Below are 20,635 nucleotides of genomic sequence, written 5' to 3'. Positions count from 1 at the left end.
GAAATATCATAGCATGCGTAGCATTTATTGAGCCAAGAGCATGCATAGCATTTATTGAGCCAAGATTTGCAAGCTACAAATCCTTGATTATGGAGATGCTATCTTCTCATTTCTTGCAACCACATTGTGGCCCAACAACAAAGCAATCCCCGGCCCAAGCAAGAAAACTTGAAGGAGAAGGAAAGACTCTATTTACAAGATAAGATTGATTGAAAAAGCGGAGTCGTCATTTTTTTTTTTTTAAAAGCGAAGGAAAAAATCCTAAAAGAACTACGAATTTGAGGAAAGGGTTTGAGAGTCATGCATAGCATTTATTGAGCCGAGAGTATGCGTAGCATTTATTGAGCCAAGATTTGCAAGCTGCAAATCCTTGATTATGGAGATGCTATCTTCTCATTTCTTGCAACCACATGTGTGGCCCAACAACAAAGCAATCCCCGGCCCAAGCAAGAAAACTTGAAGGAGAAGGAAAGACTCTATTTACAAGATAAGATTGATTGAAAAAGCGGAGTCATCATTTTTTTTAAAAAAAAAAAGCGAAGGCAAAAATCCTAAAAGAACTACGAATTTGAGGAAAGGGTTCGAGAGTGCACTTCTATATAGGGAAGGTGGTTAACCAACCGTTCTAAGGGAGATCAGTCAACCAACATCCCTATTGACATCAGTTCTAAGAATGGTACAGCTGAGAATGTATGTGTGCATGCGTCTTAAATAAAAGAAAAAAAAAAGAATAAGAAGGAAAAGTTCTTTTTTTTTTTTTCGATCATCCGATATAATGTCATTGTACAAGAACCTCAAACAACAATATTAGAAACCTTGATTTGCCCTTATTTTTAAAAAGGCTTGGCCTTAGAAAACCCTAGGTTTTGAAAAAAAAAATAGAGAAAGATGAAAATGGATGAAAAAGTTTGATTAATTGTAATCGATGAATTCAAAGATGATTGGATTTCAAAAAATTGGTTTGTCCTAAAAAATGGAGAGATTTAGTTGTCATCAAATTTGAAATGATTTTTTTTTTTAAACTTGACTCCATCAAAATATCAACATTATTATTTCTCGCCATTTTCGGATCCTTCTCGAGGACATTGCGACAATCTTTTTGGTCGTTGAGCGTTGTTCTTTGAGGACACCTCATCCTCACCCTACTGTACATTGTTTCAAATCTTGAAAAAATTTTCTCTTATCTTAAAGAAAGTTAACATGAGTTTATAAACCATTCTTCACATAAGTGAAATAAGTTGTAAGCGACTTTATCTTTAATTGTATAAAATGTTACCGATGACAAATCATCACTACTAGTTATTATTAATGATGTATATAAAACGTTCACTAATAAGTCAAGGTATCAGTACTAGAATAAAATTACCACTAATATTTACTATCACAACATAGAATAACATTTACACATATTATACAAACTCGTATGGTTGTACAATTATGAATAGGTGTAGTAGGATATTACTCATTCCATATAGTATGTCCACAATGTTCTACATCTAAGAAACATTTCGGAGCTACCAAAAAAGTCTTGCAAAATAAGTCTTACTTTTAGGTTTTATTTGAAAATATAGATATTCATATAAGGTGGATCTAGAAGCTAGTATAATTTCTTTATCCAAGATCTATGGTCTCAAACACTATCTTAATGTATTATTACCCATTAATAATAATGAATAAACTCTCTTATGTAGAGATCCAGAAAATAAAATTAAAAAAAAAAAGAAATTCAAAAGGGGCAAAGCGGGGTTCGTCGACGAACGCCCTGGTTTCATCGATGAACTCCCTTATATGGCTCGTGGATGAGTCTCAGTGTTTCATCGACAAAAAGATACTGAGAGGAGGAAATTCAGAACCTTTGGTTTGTCAATGAGCTCATCACCTTCATCAACGAACTCTCTTCTTCGGTTCCTCGATGAGTCGACGTGCCTCGTCGACAAAGCCACATGGCCATCCGTCTATATAAGCGCAAAAATCACATTTTCAGCGAGGAAAATCACTTCTCTCTCTACTCTCTCTCTACCTACGGTTTCTCTCAATTCTCTCTAAGATTCCAGCTCTGTTTTTCCTCGGTTCGACGATCAGAGGTTACCATGATGATCCTGCGGAGATTCTCTATAACTTAAATGAAGAAAAATTTTGGTTTGAGAACTTTAGGCACCATCCCAAAATCAGGATAAGTAGGTTATTTTAGGGTTTTTGTAGTTATCAGGCTTTTCTGAACTCAGATTTTGTATAAGATGGGAATATATTGGCGTTTGAATTTATTAAACTGGGGTGTTGTAATTTTAGGGTTTAGGTTTCCAAACACCACAAGCATGAGTTGAAGATCTTGGCAGGTGTTTCCCCAAAAACTCAGGTAATATTGATAAATAATTAGTAGTTTAGAATTTTATGGATAAAGAAATATGTGAGCATGGAGAAAAGCCAAATATAGTTATTATCTATGTTTGGATTGATTGAATTTGGGAATATATATTATTTCAAGATTTTGTGCTTGATGCATTGTAGGCGTGAGGATAGAGTTGGAGTTAGGCCTTCTAGTCAGCCAGGTAAGGGAAATATGTTATGCTAGAAATTTTATCAGTAAAATGTATGTATTTTGGGATATGAACTCTATATGAAATTATGTTTTTGCAGGGAATATTTTACAGATTATAAATTAATTTTAATATCAGGAAAATATAGATTACAGTATAAGGATTTCTTTATCATATAATTGTGTGGCATGAGTTAATGTTAGATCAGCACAGAATTTATATAGATTTCAGAATATCATGATTTACAGTCAATACAAAGAAATATATTTTTCAGCATTTACATAATGATATGATATACAAATTTCAGAACCATAACATTCAGATATTTCAATTATTTAAATTAGTTATTTCAATGTTATGGTTATTACAGTTGGAACAAAACCATGGTAAAACAGTAAGATATATATAGAATAGTATTATACAGCATCAGACCTTGATGGATCAGATCAGTTTTTAGAGTACGGTACCATAACTGTTTCAGATCAGAGTGCAACCACATATCTCAGATAGTGTGTGGATTTATCAGCAGTCGATCGTGTCTTGGGAAGTACTGCAGACTCCCTAGTAGTTCGGGTTGAGGCGGCCGATCTGACTAGGGAGATTCAGTTGACTTATCCTGGTAGGTCAACTAGTGTTAAGTCCAACTTACGAACTGCACAACTCTGTCATAAGAGGGTTAAATCATGACATACAACCATCTAGGGAAGTTTTTACAGTTACACACACACACACACACACACACACACACACACACACACACACACACACACACACATATATATATATATATATATATATATATATAGATTTACAGAAAAACAGTAGACATATTTATAGTACTAAAAGTATGATTAAATAGAAAGTTCAGAAATTATAGTTGTATTTTAAGCCACATAGGTGTGAGTTATATTGTATGTTATTTTACATGCTATCTCAGTTTCAGTTGTTTAACAGTATATTATTCATGCAAACTTAACTGCCACACACTGGTAATAGCATATTTTGTCTTACTGGGCGGTGTCTCATCTCAGTAATTTAACATTATTCAGGTGAACCGGTTAGATAAGCAGATCAAGTTCGGAGATAGAGAGGATATTTATACTACCCTATTAGGAGGGTAAGTATTTTGGGGAGTGTGTTTATTAATAGCATCTAAGAAGTCTAGTGGAGAATTTTTGGATAGATGTATATGTATATATGGTTTGGGAAGATACTAATTTCTGGTATTCTAATTATGGATGTATGAATTTATGTTTTCCGCTGCATAGGTGTGTTATCATGAACAGGGATTCCTCGGTACCCATTTACGTACCAAGATGTTATAATAGGTCCTTAATAGTTTGGTATCAGAGTGATATTAATTTACAGCATATAGTTTTCAGATTATAAATATATATATAAAAAATGGTATGAATTTTGAAGTCATTACACTTACATATTCAGCCATTTTGTAAGAATTTGTATAGAAGAAAGAGGGATAAGAATAAATAAAAGTTTTTAGTATTTTATGTGAAGCCATTATATTTGTTTGTTTTTTTGTTCTTATGGTCCATTATTTCATATTCCTTAGTTCTTATTTGTTAATGTTAATTTTGTTGAGAAGTGTGACCACAAAAAAGTAGTGGCCTTTAGTTAAGATAATTTAAAAGAGGCATCAACTCTTTCTCTCAATGATTTTTGACGATTTTAGAGTTCAATTTAATTGTTTGAGTTTTTCGATCGTGTAACTCAATCTTTTTTAAGAAAGATGAGTGGTGAAGGTGACAACTCAATAAACTTTTTATTAAATATTAATTATATTTTCAAATTAACTACAAATTAAATATGATCATAGCAGTTGATATGATTTATTGTTGAAATAATTTAGTTAGTGATCAATTCATTAAAAAAAACATTGAAACTTTTTTAAAAAATATAGTGTGTTACATATTTTTAAAAGCACTTTTATTAATGAATATAATGTATATAAATTTTTTTATTTAAATGCCCATTTGCACACATCTTTGACCGAACACATTTGCATCTAAATTTCGTGCTGAAAGTTTGAAATAATATACTGCAATTTTGTATTGTTTAGATTAGCATTAACATATAGATTCTCTATTAACTAATGGGCACAATAAAAGCTCCATATCAATTTCAAAATATGATGTTAAAGCTTAAATTTTTAGGTAAAGTGGTAATCTAACATAGTATCCAAGCTAGTTATCAGAAGGTCTTATGTCATTATCTTGTTGCTCGTATTTATTCGTGTCGTAAGGCTGCATGTGCGGTGGAGTGTTAAAGTTTAACCTTTTAGATAGAGTGATAATCTAATATTTTGTTTGATAATTTTCGGTAATTTTTTTTATTTATATTGATCAATACAATTTTATTTTTTAATAATTAATTATTATAAAGAATTGGGTAAGAGAGGAAGAAAGACCATGAGCAATACATGTCAAATTCTATATGTTTGAAATATGAAGATGAAATAAAATTAAATTTATCATTTAATTTAATTATGCTCTTTATTTTAATTTTTATTATATTTTATTTGTACAACATTTTCTTATGTAAATCAAGTCTTAGTTATTTTATTATTATTTTTTTTTAAAAAATTGAGTTAAAGTCGAATAACCAACCTGAAGGGAATCTGGGGACCCAGTCGACCAGGGGGTAAAATAGTAAAAGCGAAAAACAAAATTTGAGAAAAGAAAAAAAAAAAAAAAAAAAAAAATGGTGAAGGCTGAAGCCCTAGGCTCCACGCTTAATGCGCACGCAGTCCTCTACTCTTCTTCCTCTTGGCTCCTAGCCTCCTCCACTCTCCACCCACGACCAGCCGACCTTCACTCCTCCATCGGTGGCACAGGCCAGCGGCCTCTCCCGGCCAGTAAACCTCTGACGGCCTGCCGGCTTCATCTATTTATCACCTTCCGGAATGGTAAAATGAGTAAATCTAAACCCCAAGACCACTGTTTCGTTGTGCTCTGTGGCCTTGTACTGATGAAATGTTTGGGATGTTTGGAAATTGAAGTGGACTGTGTGTTTTATTTGCAATATATTTAGTATTTAACCTTTGCAGCTTTGGCAAATAGATATATGTATGGGTTTGGATGGTTAGCATGGCTGATATGCAATGAAGTCCTAGAATTTTGTTTGACTATTTTTCTTTTGCTAAGAATTTAACTATCATTACAGAACACTCACAGAGAAGTTAATTTAGCTAACCTTAAGACTGTAATTATGGTTACAGATTTAATTAGAATTTAATTTGACTATAGCCGGTATTGTTAAAGCAAAGATCCTAACTTGAATCATAAGTTTGGTACTGTATTCCACCAAGTATTAGACTGACAAATGCATTACTTTCTATAACTGAGTTATTGCTCGTTGGGTTTTTTCTGTTTGTTTGAACTGTTCAATTATGCTGTCATTCCACGCTAACACTTCAGTTGATGGCACATCTTAGAGTATAATTCAGCAGAGGCCACAGATGAGTAAATTTAAAAGAAAATTTTTATGCTGTTTAGTTTCAACCAGTACCAACTGGCAGTTGAATCTTTTGGATGTTTGGCTTGTATGATAGAATTCACATGTTTATAAAGAAAAAGTACGTTATGTGTTGTTATTTACTGCTGAACATAAATCTGATAGTGGCTTTTAAATTCCTTGCCCAATTTTTAGAAGTGGGTAAGGTGAGATTCTATTGGGAACTCAACGCACTGTAATTGTGTTCTTTGTGGAAATCAGCCTTGAAATTGCCTCTCCCAATTTTGAAGAGTGAAGGGATCTTATTTTTGATTGCTGTACATCACTGAGCTGTAATTTTTGTTGCTTATCTGCGATTTTCCTGATTTTTGTTGGTCTTTCTTCACAGATAATGCAGCATCCCTCTCATTTAATTGCTTGAGCTGCCAGAAGGCACTTCTTCACTGAGTTGCCAAGGGTCCCAAAAAACAATGGCGGGGGAGGAGAAAAATCTGGTAGAAATACTGGAAGAACATTGTCCCATAGACCTCTCAAAGTATATAAATTTTGTCCATGCCCCACATTGTGGCGCAATTGCAACTTTCTCTGGCACAACACGCGACACATTTGAAGGCAAAACTGTCATGGAGCTAAGGTACGAAGCTTATGTGCCTATGGCAATACGCCGCATGAAATCCATCTGCTCGTCTGCTCGATCGTCATGGAATCTGAGCTCCATTGCAGTTGCCCACCGCCTTGGCGCAGTTCCAGTAGGGGAAACAAGTGTATTCATAGCTATCTCCTCTGTTCATAGGGCTGATGCACTGGAAGCATGCAAGTTTGTGATTGATGAGGTTAAGGCATCAGTTCCAATATGGAAAAAAGAGGTGTATGCCAATGGAGAGATTTGGAAGGAAAATTCAGAGTTCCTAGAAAGGAGATTGGGGCTTGTAGAGGGTAGACGGGATGAGGGTAAGGCATCTTCTATGAGAGAATTTGAGGTGGAGGCGCATAATGGGAAGAGCTGCTGCGGAGCTAAGGTAAAGGTGGATGATGGCTCGGACATTGCCACATAGTGAACAGTATTTGGAGAATATTCGTATTCAACGGTTTAAAAGTTGTGTATTTTGTGTAGATCCTCCACAATAATTGTGTAATTTAGTGACAGCTGCAAGGGAAATAAGGCTTGTGCCAGCAGCTTCTTCGAAATGCAAATAAAATTTAATGCTTTACTTGTTGGCAATATTTTCTCGTTTTGAAGTTTTTGATCTTGTGGGATAGGAATGATGATGTGAAAACGAGTATGAGATTACACAGCGGAAATTATAAACACAGCTAACAATGAAGTATCAAAGTATAATTCAAACACTCAGTATATTTGAAAACAACCAGAATCAATACACAAATATATGTGATTCGGCAAAACCTATATTTCACACTAGCAATCGGCAAAGGTTTCCTTCATGCAAAATATGCCCAAAAAGACATATTTAACAACCTTTTAGAGGTTTCCCTCCAAATACCTAACCATTCCAACGTTTCAATTCAAAATTTGAATTCTTTCTCGCAGTTTCGAGAGCACTTGTCAACTAAAGGGGTCCACTCGTCGACTAATGAGACAATTTCGTTGATGAGTCTTGTATATCTGAGATTTTTTGCTCTCGGTATCTCCACTCGTTGACGAATGAGGCACACTCGTCGACGAGTGTCTTCTGCACAACATCAAAACTTCAACACATATATTTTTCTTCTTTTGTTTATGAGTCCCACCAAGTATAAGAGCCACGAACACAATAATTTCCACCTTGACGATTATACCCCCCCTTAGGAGAACCTAAAAAACATATTTGATTGCTCCACCTTGACCTTAGAATGTTCGGTGGGGTTTGTCTCCCTTATAGCACTTGAAGGCATGAAGTAAGTTCAAGTAATGCTTGAACTTTTCAGTAGTGACCGATTTTGTCAAAATATTCACTGCGTCTTCAGACGTGTGAACCTTCTCCAATACAAGTTTACCTAAAGCAATCAACTCCCGAACACTGTGGAACCTTACATCAATATGTTTGGTTTTAGCATGGTACACTTGATTTTTCGCTAAGTAAATAACACTCTAATTGTCACAACACAGCACAACCCCATTTTATTGTAAGCCCAACTCTTTAACCAAATTGGTCAGCCATAAGGCTTCCTTTGCAGTTTTGACAACTGCCATATATTCATCTTTAGTTGTGGACAATGCCACTAAAGATTGTACCATGGATCTCCAACATATAGGTCCTCCTACATGGGTAAAGACATAACCCGTTGTAGACCTTCCGTCATCCATATCTCCTGCATAATCAGCATCTACAAACCCCACAATTGATGGGACTATCATGTTACTTGTCAAACATAATGCCATAACCCGATGTACCCCGTAAGTATCTGAATATCCATTTGACGACTTCCTAATGCTGTCTTCTCAAATTAGAGAGAAACTTACTGACCACACTCACTGCATGTGTTAAGTCTGGCCTTGTACATACCATAACATACATTAAACTCCCTATGACGCTAGCATAGGGGACCTTTGACATGTCTCGGATATCATCATTTGTACTTGGGCAATATGTAGTAGACAATTTAAAATGACTTGATAAAGGTGTACATACCGGTTTTACATTAGTCATGCTAAACCTATCCAACACCTTCTTCACATAATCACTCTGAGATAACCATAACCTCCCTGCAGTTCTGTCCCCGCGAATCTCCATACCAAGTATCTTCTTGGCTGAACCAAGATCTTTTATGTCAAACTCTTTATGCAACAGTTTCTTTAACTGATTTACTTTAGTTAAATATTTAGTAGCTATCAATATGTCATCGACATACAACAACAAGAAAATAAGAGAACCATCATCAAGTTTATTCACATACACGCAGCAGTCATACTCACATATTTTATAGCCAAGTTTGATAATATAAGAATCAAATCTTTTGAACCATTGCTTTGGAGACTATTTCAATCCGTTAAGGGATTTCTTCAACTTGCAAACTAAGTTTTCTTTTCCTGATTCACTGAATCCCTCTGGTTGTACCATATAAATATGTTCCTCCTAGTCACCATGAAGAAACGCCGTCTTCACATCCATTTGTTCCAAATGCAGATAATAATGAGCTACCAACCCCAACACTATTTTGATAGAAGTGTGTCGGACCACAGGTGAAAAGATTTCATCATAATCTATTTGATTTTTCTGTAAGTACCCTTTTGCTACTAACCGTGCCTCAAATTTTTCTCATTCCTTTTCTGAAATTGCTTTCATCTTCCTATATACCCATTTGCAACCTATCGCTCTCTTCTTATTTGGAAGCTCCACCAACTCTCAAGTTTGGTTCTTATGCAGTGATTTCATTTCCTCAATCATTGCACCCATCCACCTACCTTTCTCCTAACCGTGCACTACCTCTTGGAATGTAGTTAGATCATTACAATTAGTAAGGAAAGCATAAGATACTAACTCTTCAAATCTATACCTTAGCGGAGGTCTGATAGTGCGTTTGGATCTCCGTATAGGAACATTGTCGACTTGTTGGTTTCCCAAGTTAGAACTCCCTGCAACCAAAGGACCAAGATTATTGTCGTTGCCTTGAGCTTCCAACTCTACCTGCACAACATGTTCATCTCTGTCCCATTTTTTTGGTCCCTGTTTCTATTCATCACAATCTTGAGTATGCTTCACCATAGTCTTCTCATCAAAAAACTACATCTCTACTGATCACCACCTTGTTTTCCACTAAATCTCATAGCTTGAACCTCTCCACACCCTTTTGATATCCCAAAAAGATGCAACATCGAGACTTTGGGTCAAGTTACGATCTCTCCTAATTAGACACGTGAATAAGGCTGGACAACCAAATACCTTCAATTCAGAATAGTATGCTACATTTCCCGTCCATACCTCTTCTGCCACTTTTCCCTCTAGTGATACCCTTGGTGATCTATTTATCAAGAAAGAAGTCGTACTAACTGTGTTGGCCTATAAGTTCTTCGGTAGCCCTGCACTAAGCACGAGACACTGAGCTATTTTAGTTAGAGTTCGATTCATCCTTTTAGCCACACCGTTTTGCTAAAGTGTCTAGTGAATAGTGAAGTGTCTCTTAATGCTCTGCTGCTCACAAAACTCCATGAACTTCAAATCAGTGTACTTGGTCCCATTGTCTGACCTTAGACGTTTGATTCTCTTCCCTGTCTAATTTTCCACTTCAACTTTCCACATCTTGAACCTGGAAAACGTATCAGACTTGTGCCGCATGAAGTATACCCAGACATTCCATGAATAATCATCAACAAAACTCACATAGTAAACATGTCCACCTCTTGATGCTACTCGAACTGGGCCTCAAACATCGAAATGTACATAATCAAGAATGCCTTTCGACTTGTGTATAGCTAATTTAACTTTGCCCTGTTTTGTTTTCCAAGAACACAAATCTTGCAAAAATTAAGCTTACATGTTTTCATACCTTTCAAGAATTTCCTTTTGTGAAGTTTTTTCATTCCATCTTCCCCCATATGCCCAAGACACATATGCTACAAGACGATTTCATTAAATTTAGCATCTACGGTTGCAACTTCACCTACAATAGTATTTCCTTGCAGTGTGTAGATATTCCCATCTAGTTTTTGCCCTTTCATCACCATCAGATTACCTTTCCATACTTTCATAACCCCACCTTCGGACTTGGAATTGAAACCATTACAATCCAAAATGCCAAGTGAAATAAGACTCTTCCTTAACTCCGGTATGTGTCTTACATTACTCAAGGTTCTCATAGCACCATCAAACATTTTAATTTTAACATTTCCAATGTCAATGATCTTACAAGAAACATCATTGCCCCTAAGAATTGAACCTGAATTTACCAACCTATAAGTGTTGAACCACTCCTTGTTCGGAGTCCAAAACTGAAAGTACATCACCATCATTGCAAACTGAATTTTCTTCTTGAACCACATTCGCTGTTTTTGAAGTCCCTTCATGCTTTTTAACATTTCCTCTCTTCCAATCCGGACACTCCTGTTTAACGTGCCCCTTTTTACTGCACTTATAACACCAGATATCCTTTTTCTTCTTGGATTGGGTACGGGATTTTTGAAAATTTTGTCGCAGCGTCGAGAGCATGCGTCAACTAAAGGGGTCCACTTTTCGACGAACGAGGCACACTCTTCGACGAGTGCCTGCTGCACAATACCAATCGTCCCAACGTTCCAATTCAAAATTTGAAAAATTTTCTCGCAGCCCCAAGCGCATGCGTCAACTATAGGGGTCCACTCGACAACAAATGAGGCACACTTGTCGACGAGTGCCTGCTGCGCAATACCAAAACTTCAACACATATGCTTTTCTTCTTTTGTTTATGAGTCCCACCAAGTATAAAAGCCACAAACACAATTAATAATGATAGCATTGTTTGTTAAGGATTTTTAGAATCTCTAACCCCCCTAAAGCATAATGGGCAACTACTATAAAAACAACCCAACTTGCAAGATTCCTAGGTCTATCGAGGATGGCATTAGATATCACAAAACTTTGAGATAGAGAATGATGTGTACACATCTTATCCATATTTTGAACAATTTGGAATGACTTCTCATAGTGTTTGGGATTATTGTCATCCCCTATTATGTGTTTTTAGCATGATAAGTAGGGACAATAGGCTTCTCTCACCTTTCAATTTGTAGAAATACTTGCGAGCACTTCCATTTGCAGCAATATGAAAGACGCAATATTTGATCAACTTGCTACAAAACAAAGGCCATGATTGATCAGCAATGCTTTCATTTTGATTAACTCAAACAATTTTTGGGGGGGTGGGGGAGAGAGAGAGAGAGAGAGAGAGAAGACCAACTTGCAGGATCCCCAGATCTTATTGGGGATGACATTAGATATGACAAAACTTTAAGATAGAGGATGATGTATACACATCTTATGTGACGACCTGAATGATAATGATATTTAAATAATAAAGAGGAAGGGAAATGGAAACAGTAACAAAAGGAGAAAGTCGAGCGTTCGTCGACGACATTGCACTTTGGGAGAAATAAACTGAGGAAATTTATCAGGTCCTCGTCGACGAACACAGGGGATTCGTCGACGAGAGTACAAGAGAGCCTCGTCGACGAAGACTAATTTTGCAGATGAGAAGATACTAAGAGAGGATTTTGGGAAGTCTGAAACTCATCGACGAAGGTGCAGGTTCGTCAACGAACTTTCTACAGGACTCGTCGACGAGGTGACGTGTCTTGTCGACGAATCTAGCCCTATAAATAACCCAAAATCCGGATTTAAATTTAAAAATTAAGAAATCTCACTCTCTCTCCCTTCGGTTTCCCTCCCTTCTCTCCTCGATTTCGGCTCCGTCACTCACCGGATCGACGATCTGAGGCCACCACGACACTCTTGGGGAAGTTCTCTCCAAATTTTCCGGAGCGGATTGTTGGTAGAAGCTAGTTGAAATTCATCCATGAGTTGAGGTAAGATTTTTTATGTCAAATTTGGTCTTACTGTAGTTATAGGAAATGATATTTACGTGAAAATACCGAAGTTTAGTTTTGCGAGTTATTGTTTTCAAGGAATTGAACGGAGAACCTTGCGAGTGCAGGACTAGAAATTTTAGGGGGTTTCTTTCAATGTCAGGTAAGGGAATAAACTAAAGTAGTGATTTTTCCATGCAAATTATTATTATTTATTAGTAAATTAATTTTCAGGAAAGCCTGTATTATATCTGTATATTATGAAAGAAATGCATATTTGGGAAAATACTGCTATTATGTTGAAATGTATATATATGTATGAGATGCCACAAATTATGATTTTTAGAATACAATGTATGATTTTATACAACAAATGTGTGGCATGAATATTACTTTATGTGAGAAGTATTATGATATGACTATGTTACGAATGAAGCATGTTTTTAGGAATATGAAATATTACAGTACAAAATAATGTTTAAAATACATGATAATTGATTTATTATTCAGAATGATATTTATTATCCCATTGATTGTCTTGTAACCACGGTATTCCTCCGCCAAAAGTGAGGGGTTATCGATAAATAAATGGAGGTGCCGCCCTTCTTAAAAAAAAAAATTCGGCGCAAGGTCGTGATTGATAGCCGGCACGAGGCCGTGTTTTACTTATGATTTCGACGCGAGACCGTATTTATTAAATGTTCGGCACGAGGCTGTATTTATGAAATGTTCAGCGCGAGGCCGTATTTATGAAATTATAGAAATGCCATCAATCTATTTATGTTAAACTCTATATTATTATGTATTATATGTTATTAGAGTCCGGATGTTAGTTTAGTTCAGTTCAGGAGCACGGTACCATAACTTATAAATCAGATATCTATGATCAGATTGGTGTTAACCACCCCACGAGGGGGTGGGAGATGGATAGTCGATGTGACTTTCAGTGTAGAGTGTAGACGTCCACCTAGTAGTCCGAACCAAAGTGGAGCGGGTCCATCGTACTTACAGACATTTTTTGACTAGGCAGTAGTCGGCCAGCCATTGTCGGATCTCGCCTTTGGGCTGCACAACTCGTCATGGGGGGGGGGGGTAATACATGACATCAGCTAGCTATTCATCCTAGGTATGTTTTCAATATTATTAGCTATAACAGACATTTCATGATTAGTATGAATTATTAGAAAATATGAAAGTATATGATTATTCAACATGTTATGATATATGTTTTTAGATATATGAAATGCACTGAGTGTGTATAACTGCATTAAATATTTATGTTGTCACACAGTTGTATTTAGTTTATTTTTCCTTACTGAGAAGTGTTTCACCCCGAAACATTAAATGATTTTCAAGAAACCCAAAAGGATCGGCGGGTTGTGGCCGCCGTTGAGTTTAGTGAGTTACCCCACTAGGAGGGGGTAAGTGTTGTGTTAGGATCAATGGTTTTTGTTGTAGGATCCTAGGAAATACTTTTTGGTGGTTTTGGGTATTTTGGGTGATTGTATATAATACAGAACGTGATGGTTTATAATTAACTCTGGTATTATATATTTTATGGTTATGAGAATGTGATTTATATTTATTGCTGCTTAAGTTTTCGCTGTGAATGACAGGTGTCCCCGTTACCCACGTGTTCGGGTTGACAGTTTTATTTGTTTTAATTATATTATATGAGTTTATAAGCAGGTCGTTACATCTTATCCATATTTTGAACAATTAGGAATGACTTTTCATAGTCTTTGAGATTATTGGCATCCCCTAATATGGGGATGACATTAGATATCACAAAACTTTGAGACAGAGGATGATGTGTACACATCTTATCCATATTTTGAACAATTGGGAATGACTCTCATAGTGTTTGGGATTATTGTCACCCCCTTAGGACGATGAATAGGGACAGTAGGCAGAAACTCAACTTTCAATTTATAGAAATACTTATGAGCACTTCCACTTGCAGCAATACTAGAGACGCAATATTTGATCAACTTGTTGCAAAACAAGGGTCATAATAATTGATCAGCAATGCTTTGATTTGATTAACTCAAACAATTGGGAGAGAGAGCACTTCCTTTTGCAGTAGAGACGCAATATTTGATCAACTTGCTGCAAAACAAGGGCCACGATTGATCAGCGATGCTTTGATTTGATTAACTTAAACAATTGGAAGGGAGAGAGAGAGAGATTCAACTAGTTGAAATCTTTATTGCCTCGAATTTTCGGAAATTATTTTTGCTGCCAAATTTGCCATGACCCCCAAATTTCAATCACAGCCAAACAATCAATTTTCCCAGAAGAATTTGCAGTATTTAATTTTTCCTCACCCTAAAAAGAACCAAAGCCAATCTAAATTGATCTTTAAAGAGATTCTTTGCGTTTATTTTTCAAATGATTCATATGAAATTGATCTTTAAAGAGATTCTTTGCGTTTATTTTTCAAATGATTCATATGAAATGTTTCCTATTTTCCTTCCAATCAAATATATCTCATGGTAATAAAAATTAATTATTTTAAAGGATTTAGTTTTCCCTCACTGTTGTGATCTATGGAAGATGAAATAAATTCAGTAAATAATCTCAAAATCATTTCATTAGGTCGAGTAAATAAACTCAAAATCATTTATTGTGTTTAGAGTAAATATAATTAGTAAAGGAGTATTGTGCATTTGGGGACTTGGTTTTAGAAAGTATAAGAGTAATTTCATGTGTTTAGTTAATATAATTAGTAAAGGAGCATTGTGCATTTGGGGACTTGGTTTTAGAAAGTATAAGAGTAATTTCATGTGTAGGGCACTTTGAATATGAATTTGTGAGAACGCCAACTCTTTGGTTTCTCTCGCCAGAAACTTGGAAGATCAGCACAGGCATTCAACATTGCAATGGAAATAATTGAACGACCAACTTCACTGAATGAACGAATATAAATTTTACTTGTCATAAATCAAATTAGAGGCCAAGTCACAGGGCTAACACATATCTTACTAAACCAAAAGAATAACTCACACCACTATCAAATATCACCCCTAACTTAGATCATCAAAAGAGTGATCTCCAAATACCCACACACTCACTGAGTGGCAACACAAACATCTTATATATTAAGATCACCCCCAAAAGAGCCTCGGAAGAATCTTCACTCTGCAGCAGCCAAGAGAGTTTTTGCTGGTGGCAGAAGTGCCACTGTGCCCCGGTCTGGATTCGAGAACTTACGGTACGCAGCCTTCAGCTTGCCTTCTGCAGCTCCCAAGTGAAAGCTAACCAAGAGCTTTGCACAATCCCTGCAGTTGCATTAATGCAAAAAAAAAAAAAAAAAGTGCTAAATGAGTTTGCAGAGTATTTAAACAACTACAGTAACAACTATTTGCAAGGATGTGTTTTCTCCATTACAATGAATGAAAATAGGTGAAGAGGTTGGAAAAAGAAAAGATTACATTAGTTGATCTTCAGAATAGCCTGTGTGGTGCTTTAGTGTTTCACTCCAGGAAGGGTTCTTGTCAAGGGTAAGGCGGGCAGCATAAACTGCAGAAGCAGCAATCACCGAGGGGCGGTAGAGTACTACGGTAGAGTAGTGCATCAGACCGAGTTCAGCAAGGAAAAACACCATGTTCTCCATCTACATTAGCAGAAAAAACAGCAAACAAATTAGTATGTGTTTTCAGCAGTTTACACCGAAATATCTACACAATGAACAAAGAAAATTTTTTACCTCCTTGTCTGGCGAAACAGAAGCCTTGATATACCGAACGAGGAAGACATATGGCGTAGGAACTGTTAGGTGCCATTCCAACTTTCCCAAGATTGATTTCTCCATGACAAGTATTTGCTCCTTGGTATAGGTCTTGTCTGATATGCAGACAAAGTCATCCACCTGCCACAATTAAACCACATTTTATTGTCAATTGATCTTGAATGATGGGGCAAATTTTAGAAGATATATACAGAAGGAAAACTCAAAAGCTTGCACTGGTGAAGAATAAAACTACCTCTGGTGCCCAAATTTCCTCATACTTGCAGGCAATGAGCATCGAGCCAATGCCAACTAGCTGAAGCTCCTTCCTCGAAACAAAATTCATTGACAGGTATCGATCAACAACGTTTATAGTAAGATAAAGGGTCTCTGGCATGAGCTCAAATTTGTTATGAACTTCAATTAGCCAGTCCACAAGAATTGATCTCATTTTGCCATTCATGTCTTTCTGTTTACCCATGTAGTCTACAATTTGATTCTCATCCTGCAACACAAAATCTAAATATATGAGAGAGAAAGAAAGTGAGAGAGAAAGAGAGAGCTTAAAATCAATACCTCTGTATGCTTGTAGAACTTATAGATATCATCCACATATTCCACTACTGCTAATTCATCATTAGCATCCTCTGCATCAATATTCACCACTGGATCCTTTGGTTTATTAGCAACCTCACAAGCAGCCTTGCTTCTAGCTGTGAGGATTGAAGAGAATGCCGCCGCCTTGGCTTTCTTCTTTGATGACCTCTCACTTGATTTTTGTCCAGTAACGGTTATTCTTTCCTTGCTCTCAGCTCCTTTTTCAGGACTTGCCGTCTTGTTTTGAGCCCCCAACATCATAGCAGGTTTCCCTTTTCCTGCTGCAACTCTAAGAGCAGCCCCTCCATTGACAACCTCTGCAAGTGGTTTCTGTAAATACAGCACAATTGGTTAGGTTTTCAATCTCCCTGTATCAGTTGAAAGAGTGGTAAAAGGAAATTAACCAAATACCCGGTTCTTCTCTGCATGTGCTTGTGCGTTTGCTAGCAATTCTGCGCAAAAGCTCCTGCAAGATTTAAAAAAATAAAAATAACGAGAGAGAGAGAGAGAGAGAGAGAGAGAGAGAGGGAGAGGGAGAGGGAGAGAGGAGATTAACCTTGTAACGGGGCGAGTGGCGTTGTTAGTTTGAGGCTTCCCTTCGACATGTTTCCCAAGATTTCCAATATCTCTCAGCGCTCTGCGATTTCTTCCTTCTGCTGGTGCATTCTTCTGCTTGTCTTCTGTTAATTGAATTCTAGTCAGATTTCTCAAGGAACAAACAAACCAGGTAAAAGTATGCCAGCAAATTGAGCGAAAATTTTTCAGAAAGAAAATCAGAAAATAGAATGGAAGCCCATAACAAGAACATTTAAATCAGACCTCAGATGGCTACTATTCACAACAAAATAAGATCAAAGGAATGAACAGAAAATTAAAAATTTTTTTAAAAAAATCAGAAAACGAGAAAGATCCTGTTGTCTGTGAACCAGGAAATTATATCACGCAGGTCCACCATTAATCATCCATGATTGACCCAGTAAATTAGAAACAAAGGGAAGAACAGAAACTTATGGAATAGAAATAAAATCAAAAAAAGGAAAATCATAATATGTCTAAACAAAGAATTCAATCCGTCGTTCTCAATAGAGTGAACCCATAAAAGTAAAAATAAAAAATAAAAATAAAAACCTAGTTACAGATTCGATCAATCGAGAAAAAAATACAAAGAATCATCTGAGAAAAAGAAAAAAGTGAACAAATCGCGTAAATCAGTAGCACTTTGGAGAAATCTAACACAATGGAGAAAAACCCTAGGTACAGATTTGAATAAATTCAAAAGAATCTCAAAGAAAAACTGGCAACAACGAGGAGAGAACAAAGAACGAGCGAATCACCAATGAAGTTGATTACAAAAGAAAGAAAAGGGAAAGTAAGGGGAAAATCAAAAATTGAAAGACCCAAGAACAGATACCAAAAACCTGTAAGATTTAGTACCTATGGGAGCAGCAGGTCTTGAAGCCATCTCTGATTCTTCCTGAGAATGGCCAAAGACTCCTCCAATGCTCGTCAACAGTGACGACAGAAACGATTGGAGACGACCGTTGAGCGTCTCTCCTTCTTCGTTTGTGGTAGCCACCTCGAATCGCATACAATCTCTCTACCCTCTCTTCTTCTTTCTCTCTTTCTCTCTTCGTCTCTCTCTCTTTCTCTCGCGTCTTCTTCTTATTCTTTGTTCTGATTCTCTCTCTTCAATCTTTGTTTCGTCGGCAAGGCAATAAGCAATAACTTGAAGTGTTGAGCCGTTTCATTTAAAAGCTGAAGGGCGTCACAGTGCGCAACGGTCTGATTCTCTTGTCAAAGGCTGACCGTTGGATGGCCGAGAATCCAACGGCTTAAATGAATCTTAAGATAGGGAAAGGCGCCCCCTTGCGTTTCGTCATTTTCTAGCCGTTGAGGGGGGCCGAGATTTTGGGCTTTGGCTTTCTAGGTACGTTGAACTTGGGTTGGGCCCATGGGCTTCCAGCCCAGCTCAATTTCAGTTTTCTACAGGCCAACCAAAACGGCCTGTAATCAGGAATTTATTTATTTATTTACATATTTCCAAAATAATATTTGTCAGCATGTTAATTTTTCAAAAAAAATAACTGTAATATGTTTTCATTCATTTTGTTCATAAATTAATTTAATTTTTTCCCTGTTTTTGAAATTTAATTAAAATTTTTAAATCCTGTTGATTGTTGAAGGATACTTTATTTTAAGATCTCAAAAAGTAATATTTATATATATAAAATTCTGAATTAGCCATAAATATGTTAGAATATTTATGCATTAGCTATATCTACAGATCAATTATATGATCTATAGTATTTTCTTAAATTAATAAATACTTTTGTAAGGATATTTTTAGAGAAATAGAAACTAAACAACAAAGTAGGAGAGAACCCAAGTTAAGAAATCTTAATGCTGATGTATTATATTTATTTTTTTTAAAATTCTTTGCTGTTTTTTTTTTCGGTTTCTTTGAACTCCAATAAATGAAAAGTGTTGGACTGGGAACATTCATCTACTTTTAGGTTTGATTAAAAATGAAGATTTTTCCTGAAATTTTAAAAATATCACAAACCTTCTCTAATGCTCCATTTAAAACTTGAAAAATACTAGAGAAAAAAAAATAAAAATATCAAAAAATCCATATTTTTATATGTAGTTATCGAGAAAAGTGAGAAAGAAACTGAAAAATATACCAAATTCATGAATAAAGTTTTGATTTTACACATTATTAATATTTGGGTTTTTTAATTTTTAATCATATAAAAATAAACTTTCTTTGTTAACAAAATTTAATATAAAAGGAAAATAAAATGCAAAATAAGTTTCTTTCCTATTTTCCTTTCCTTTCCTTAAGGAAAATCCTTAATCTAAGCAAAATCTAACCCTTTGTTTGAAACTTGGAAAATATTGAAAAAGAAAGAAAAATATCAAGGAATCCATATTTTTATATTTGGTTATTAAGAAAAATGATAAATATATATATATATATATATATATATATATATATATATATATACCAAATCCATAAATAGAATTTTAATTTTACACATCATTACTTTGTAGTTTTTCTTAATTTTTAATTATATTAAAAAAAATTTTTATTTTTTATAATATTTAATAGAAAGGAAAATATAAGAGAAATGATTTTCCTTCTTATTTTATTTTCCTTTCCTTTCCCAAGTAAAATCCTCCAATCTAAATGGATCCTAAAAGAACTTGTCTTTTTGACAAATCTCAGGTTTGTGTCGTTTTGACAAATCTCATGTGAGCTTCTTGGGATTTTTAAAATCTCTTTTCAAATTTTTTGAAATCTCAGGGAAAGTCATTGTCTTTTGCCAAATCTTAGGAAAAGTTAATGTCTTTTGTCTTAATTTTTATTTTTCCTCTTATTGCATTCTTAATTTGGTTATTATCGGTATGCTAATTTTAGGCCTTGTACTTATTAATTTGACATATGTGACAATTAGTTAGTTGCCTTATTTTTATTAAACTAAAATATTAAACCGAAAATTTGTATTTTAGGCTAAATTGGCATTGCATGGAAAAAAAAACTTTTTTTCTAATAATATTAGTCAGATCAATAGAAATTCTAGTATGGTAAAAAATTATTTATGTATTCAATGTAATAAGTGGTTTAAATTATAAAATAATACTAATTATACGTGCTAGCAGTATCACAGCACAAACTCTTGTATCAAATTTAATTAATAAAGAGATTCATTAATAATGGAACATCCCTTCTTTTTCTTTTTCTTTTTTTATAAAAAAAAAATCTAATTAAACCACTTATTACATTATCTTTAAAAAGATACA

General features: G+C 35.3%; 2 protein-coding genes across 2 annotated transcripts; one reads left to right on the top strand and one right to left on the bottom strand.

The window, feature by feature from the left end:
* Positions 1-5,231: 5,231 nt before the first annotated feature.
* LOC131149234 (molybdopterin synthase catalytic subunit) lies at positions 5,232-7,230 on the top strand. Its single transcript, XM_058099498.1, has 2 exons — positions 5,232-5,460; positions 6,397-7,230. The coding sequence occupies exon 2, from the start codon at positions 6,479-6,481 to the stop codon at positions 7,061-7,063; it is 585 nt and encodes a 194-aa protein (XP_057955481.1). The 5' UTR covers positions 5,232-5,460; positions 6,397-6,478; the 3' UTR covers positions 7,064-7,230.
* An 8,184-nt stretch (positions 7,231-15,414) lies between these two features.
* On the bottom strand, positions 15,415-18,461 carry LOC131149612 (G2/mitotic-specific cyclin S13-7-like). Its single transcript, XM_058100221.1, has 8 exons — positions 18,266-18,461; positions 17,388-17,511; positions 17,243-17,297; positions 16,811-17,161; positions 16,491-16,739; positions 16,214-16,375; positions 15,939-16,120; positions 15,415-15,785 (listed from the first exon to the last, which is right to left on the bottom strand). The coding sequence occupies exons 1-8, from the start codon at positions 18,417-18,419 to the stop codon at positions 15,641-15,643; spliced, it is 1,422 nt and encodes a 473-aa protein (XP_057956204.1). The 5' UTR covers positions 18,420-18,461; the 3' UTR covers positions 15,415-15,640.
* Positions 18,462-20,635: the final 2,174 nt, after the last annotated feature.

This window comes from Malania oleifera, chromosome 2 (genome assembly GCF_029873635.1).
Source record: "Malania oleifera isolate guangnan ecotype guangnan chromosome 2, ASM2987363v1, whole genome shotgun sequence".
Lineage (NCBI taxonomy): Eukaryota > Viridiplantae > Streptophyta > Magnoliopsida > Santalales > Ximeniaceae > Malania > Malania oleifera.
Note: the sequence above shows the minus strand (reverse complement) of the source record. Positions and strands in the feature narration are given on the sequence as shown.

Coding starts and splice junctions, on each gene's coding strand:
- LOC131149234 (XM_058099498.1), top strand. CDS start 6,479: ATGGCGGGGGAGGAGAAAAATCTGGTAGAAATACTGGAAGAACATTGT.
- LOC131149612 (XM_058100221.1), bottom strand. CDS start 18,419: ATGCGATTCGAGGTGGCTACCACAAACGAAGAAGGAGAGACGCTCAAC. Junction 16,740..16,810: donor AGTTCTACAAGCATACAGAG/GTATTGATTTTA, acceptor TTTGTGTTGCAG/GATGAGAATCAAATTGTAGA. Junction 16,121..16,213: donor CTGTTTCGCCAGACAAGGAG/GTAAAAAATTTT, acceptor CTGCTAATGTAG/ATGGAGAACATGGTGTTTTT.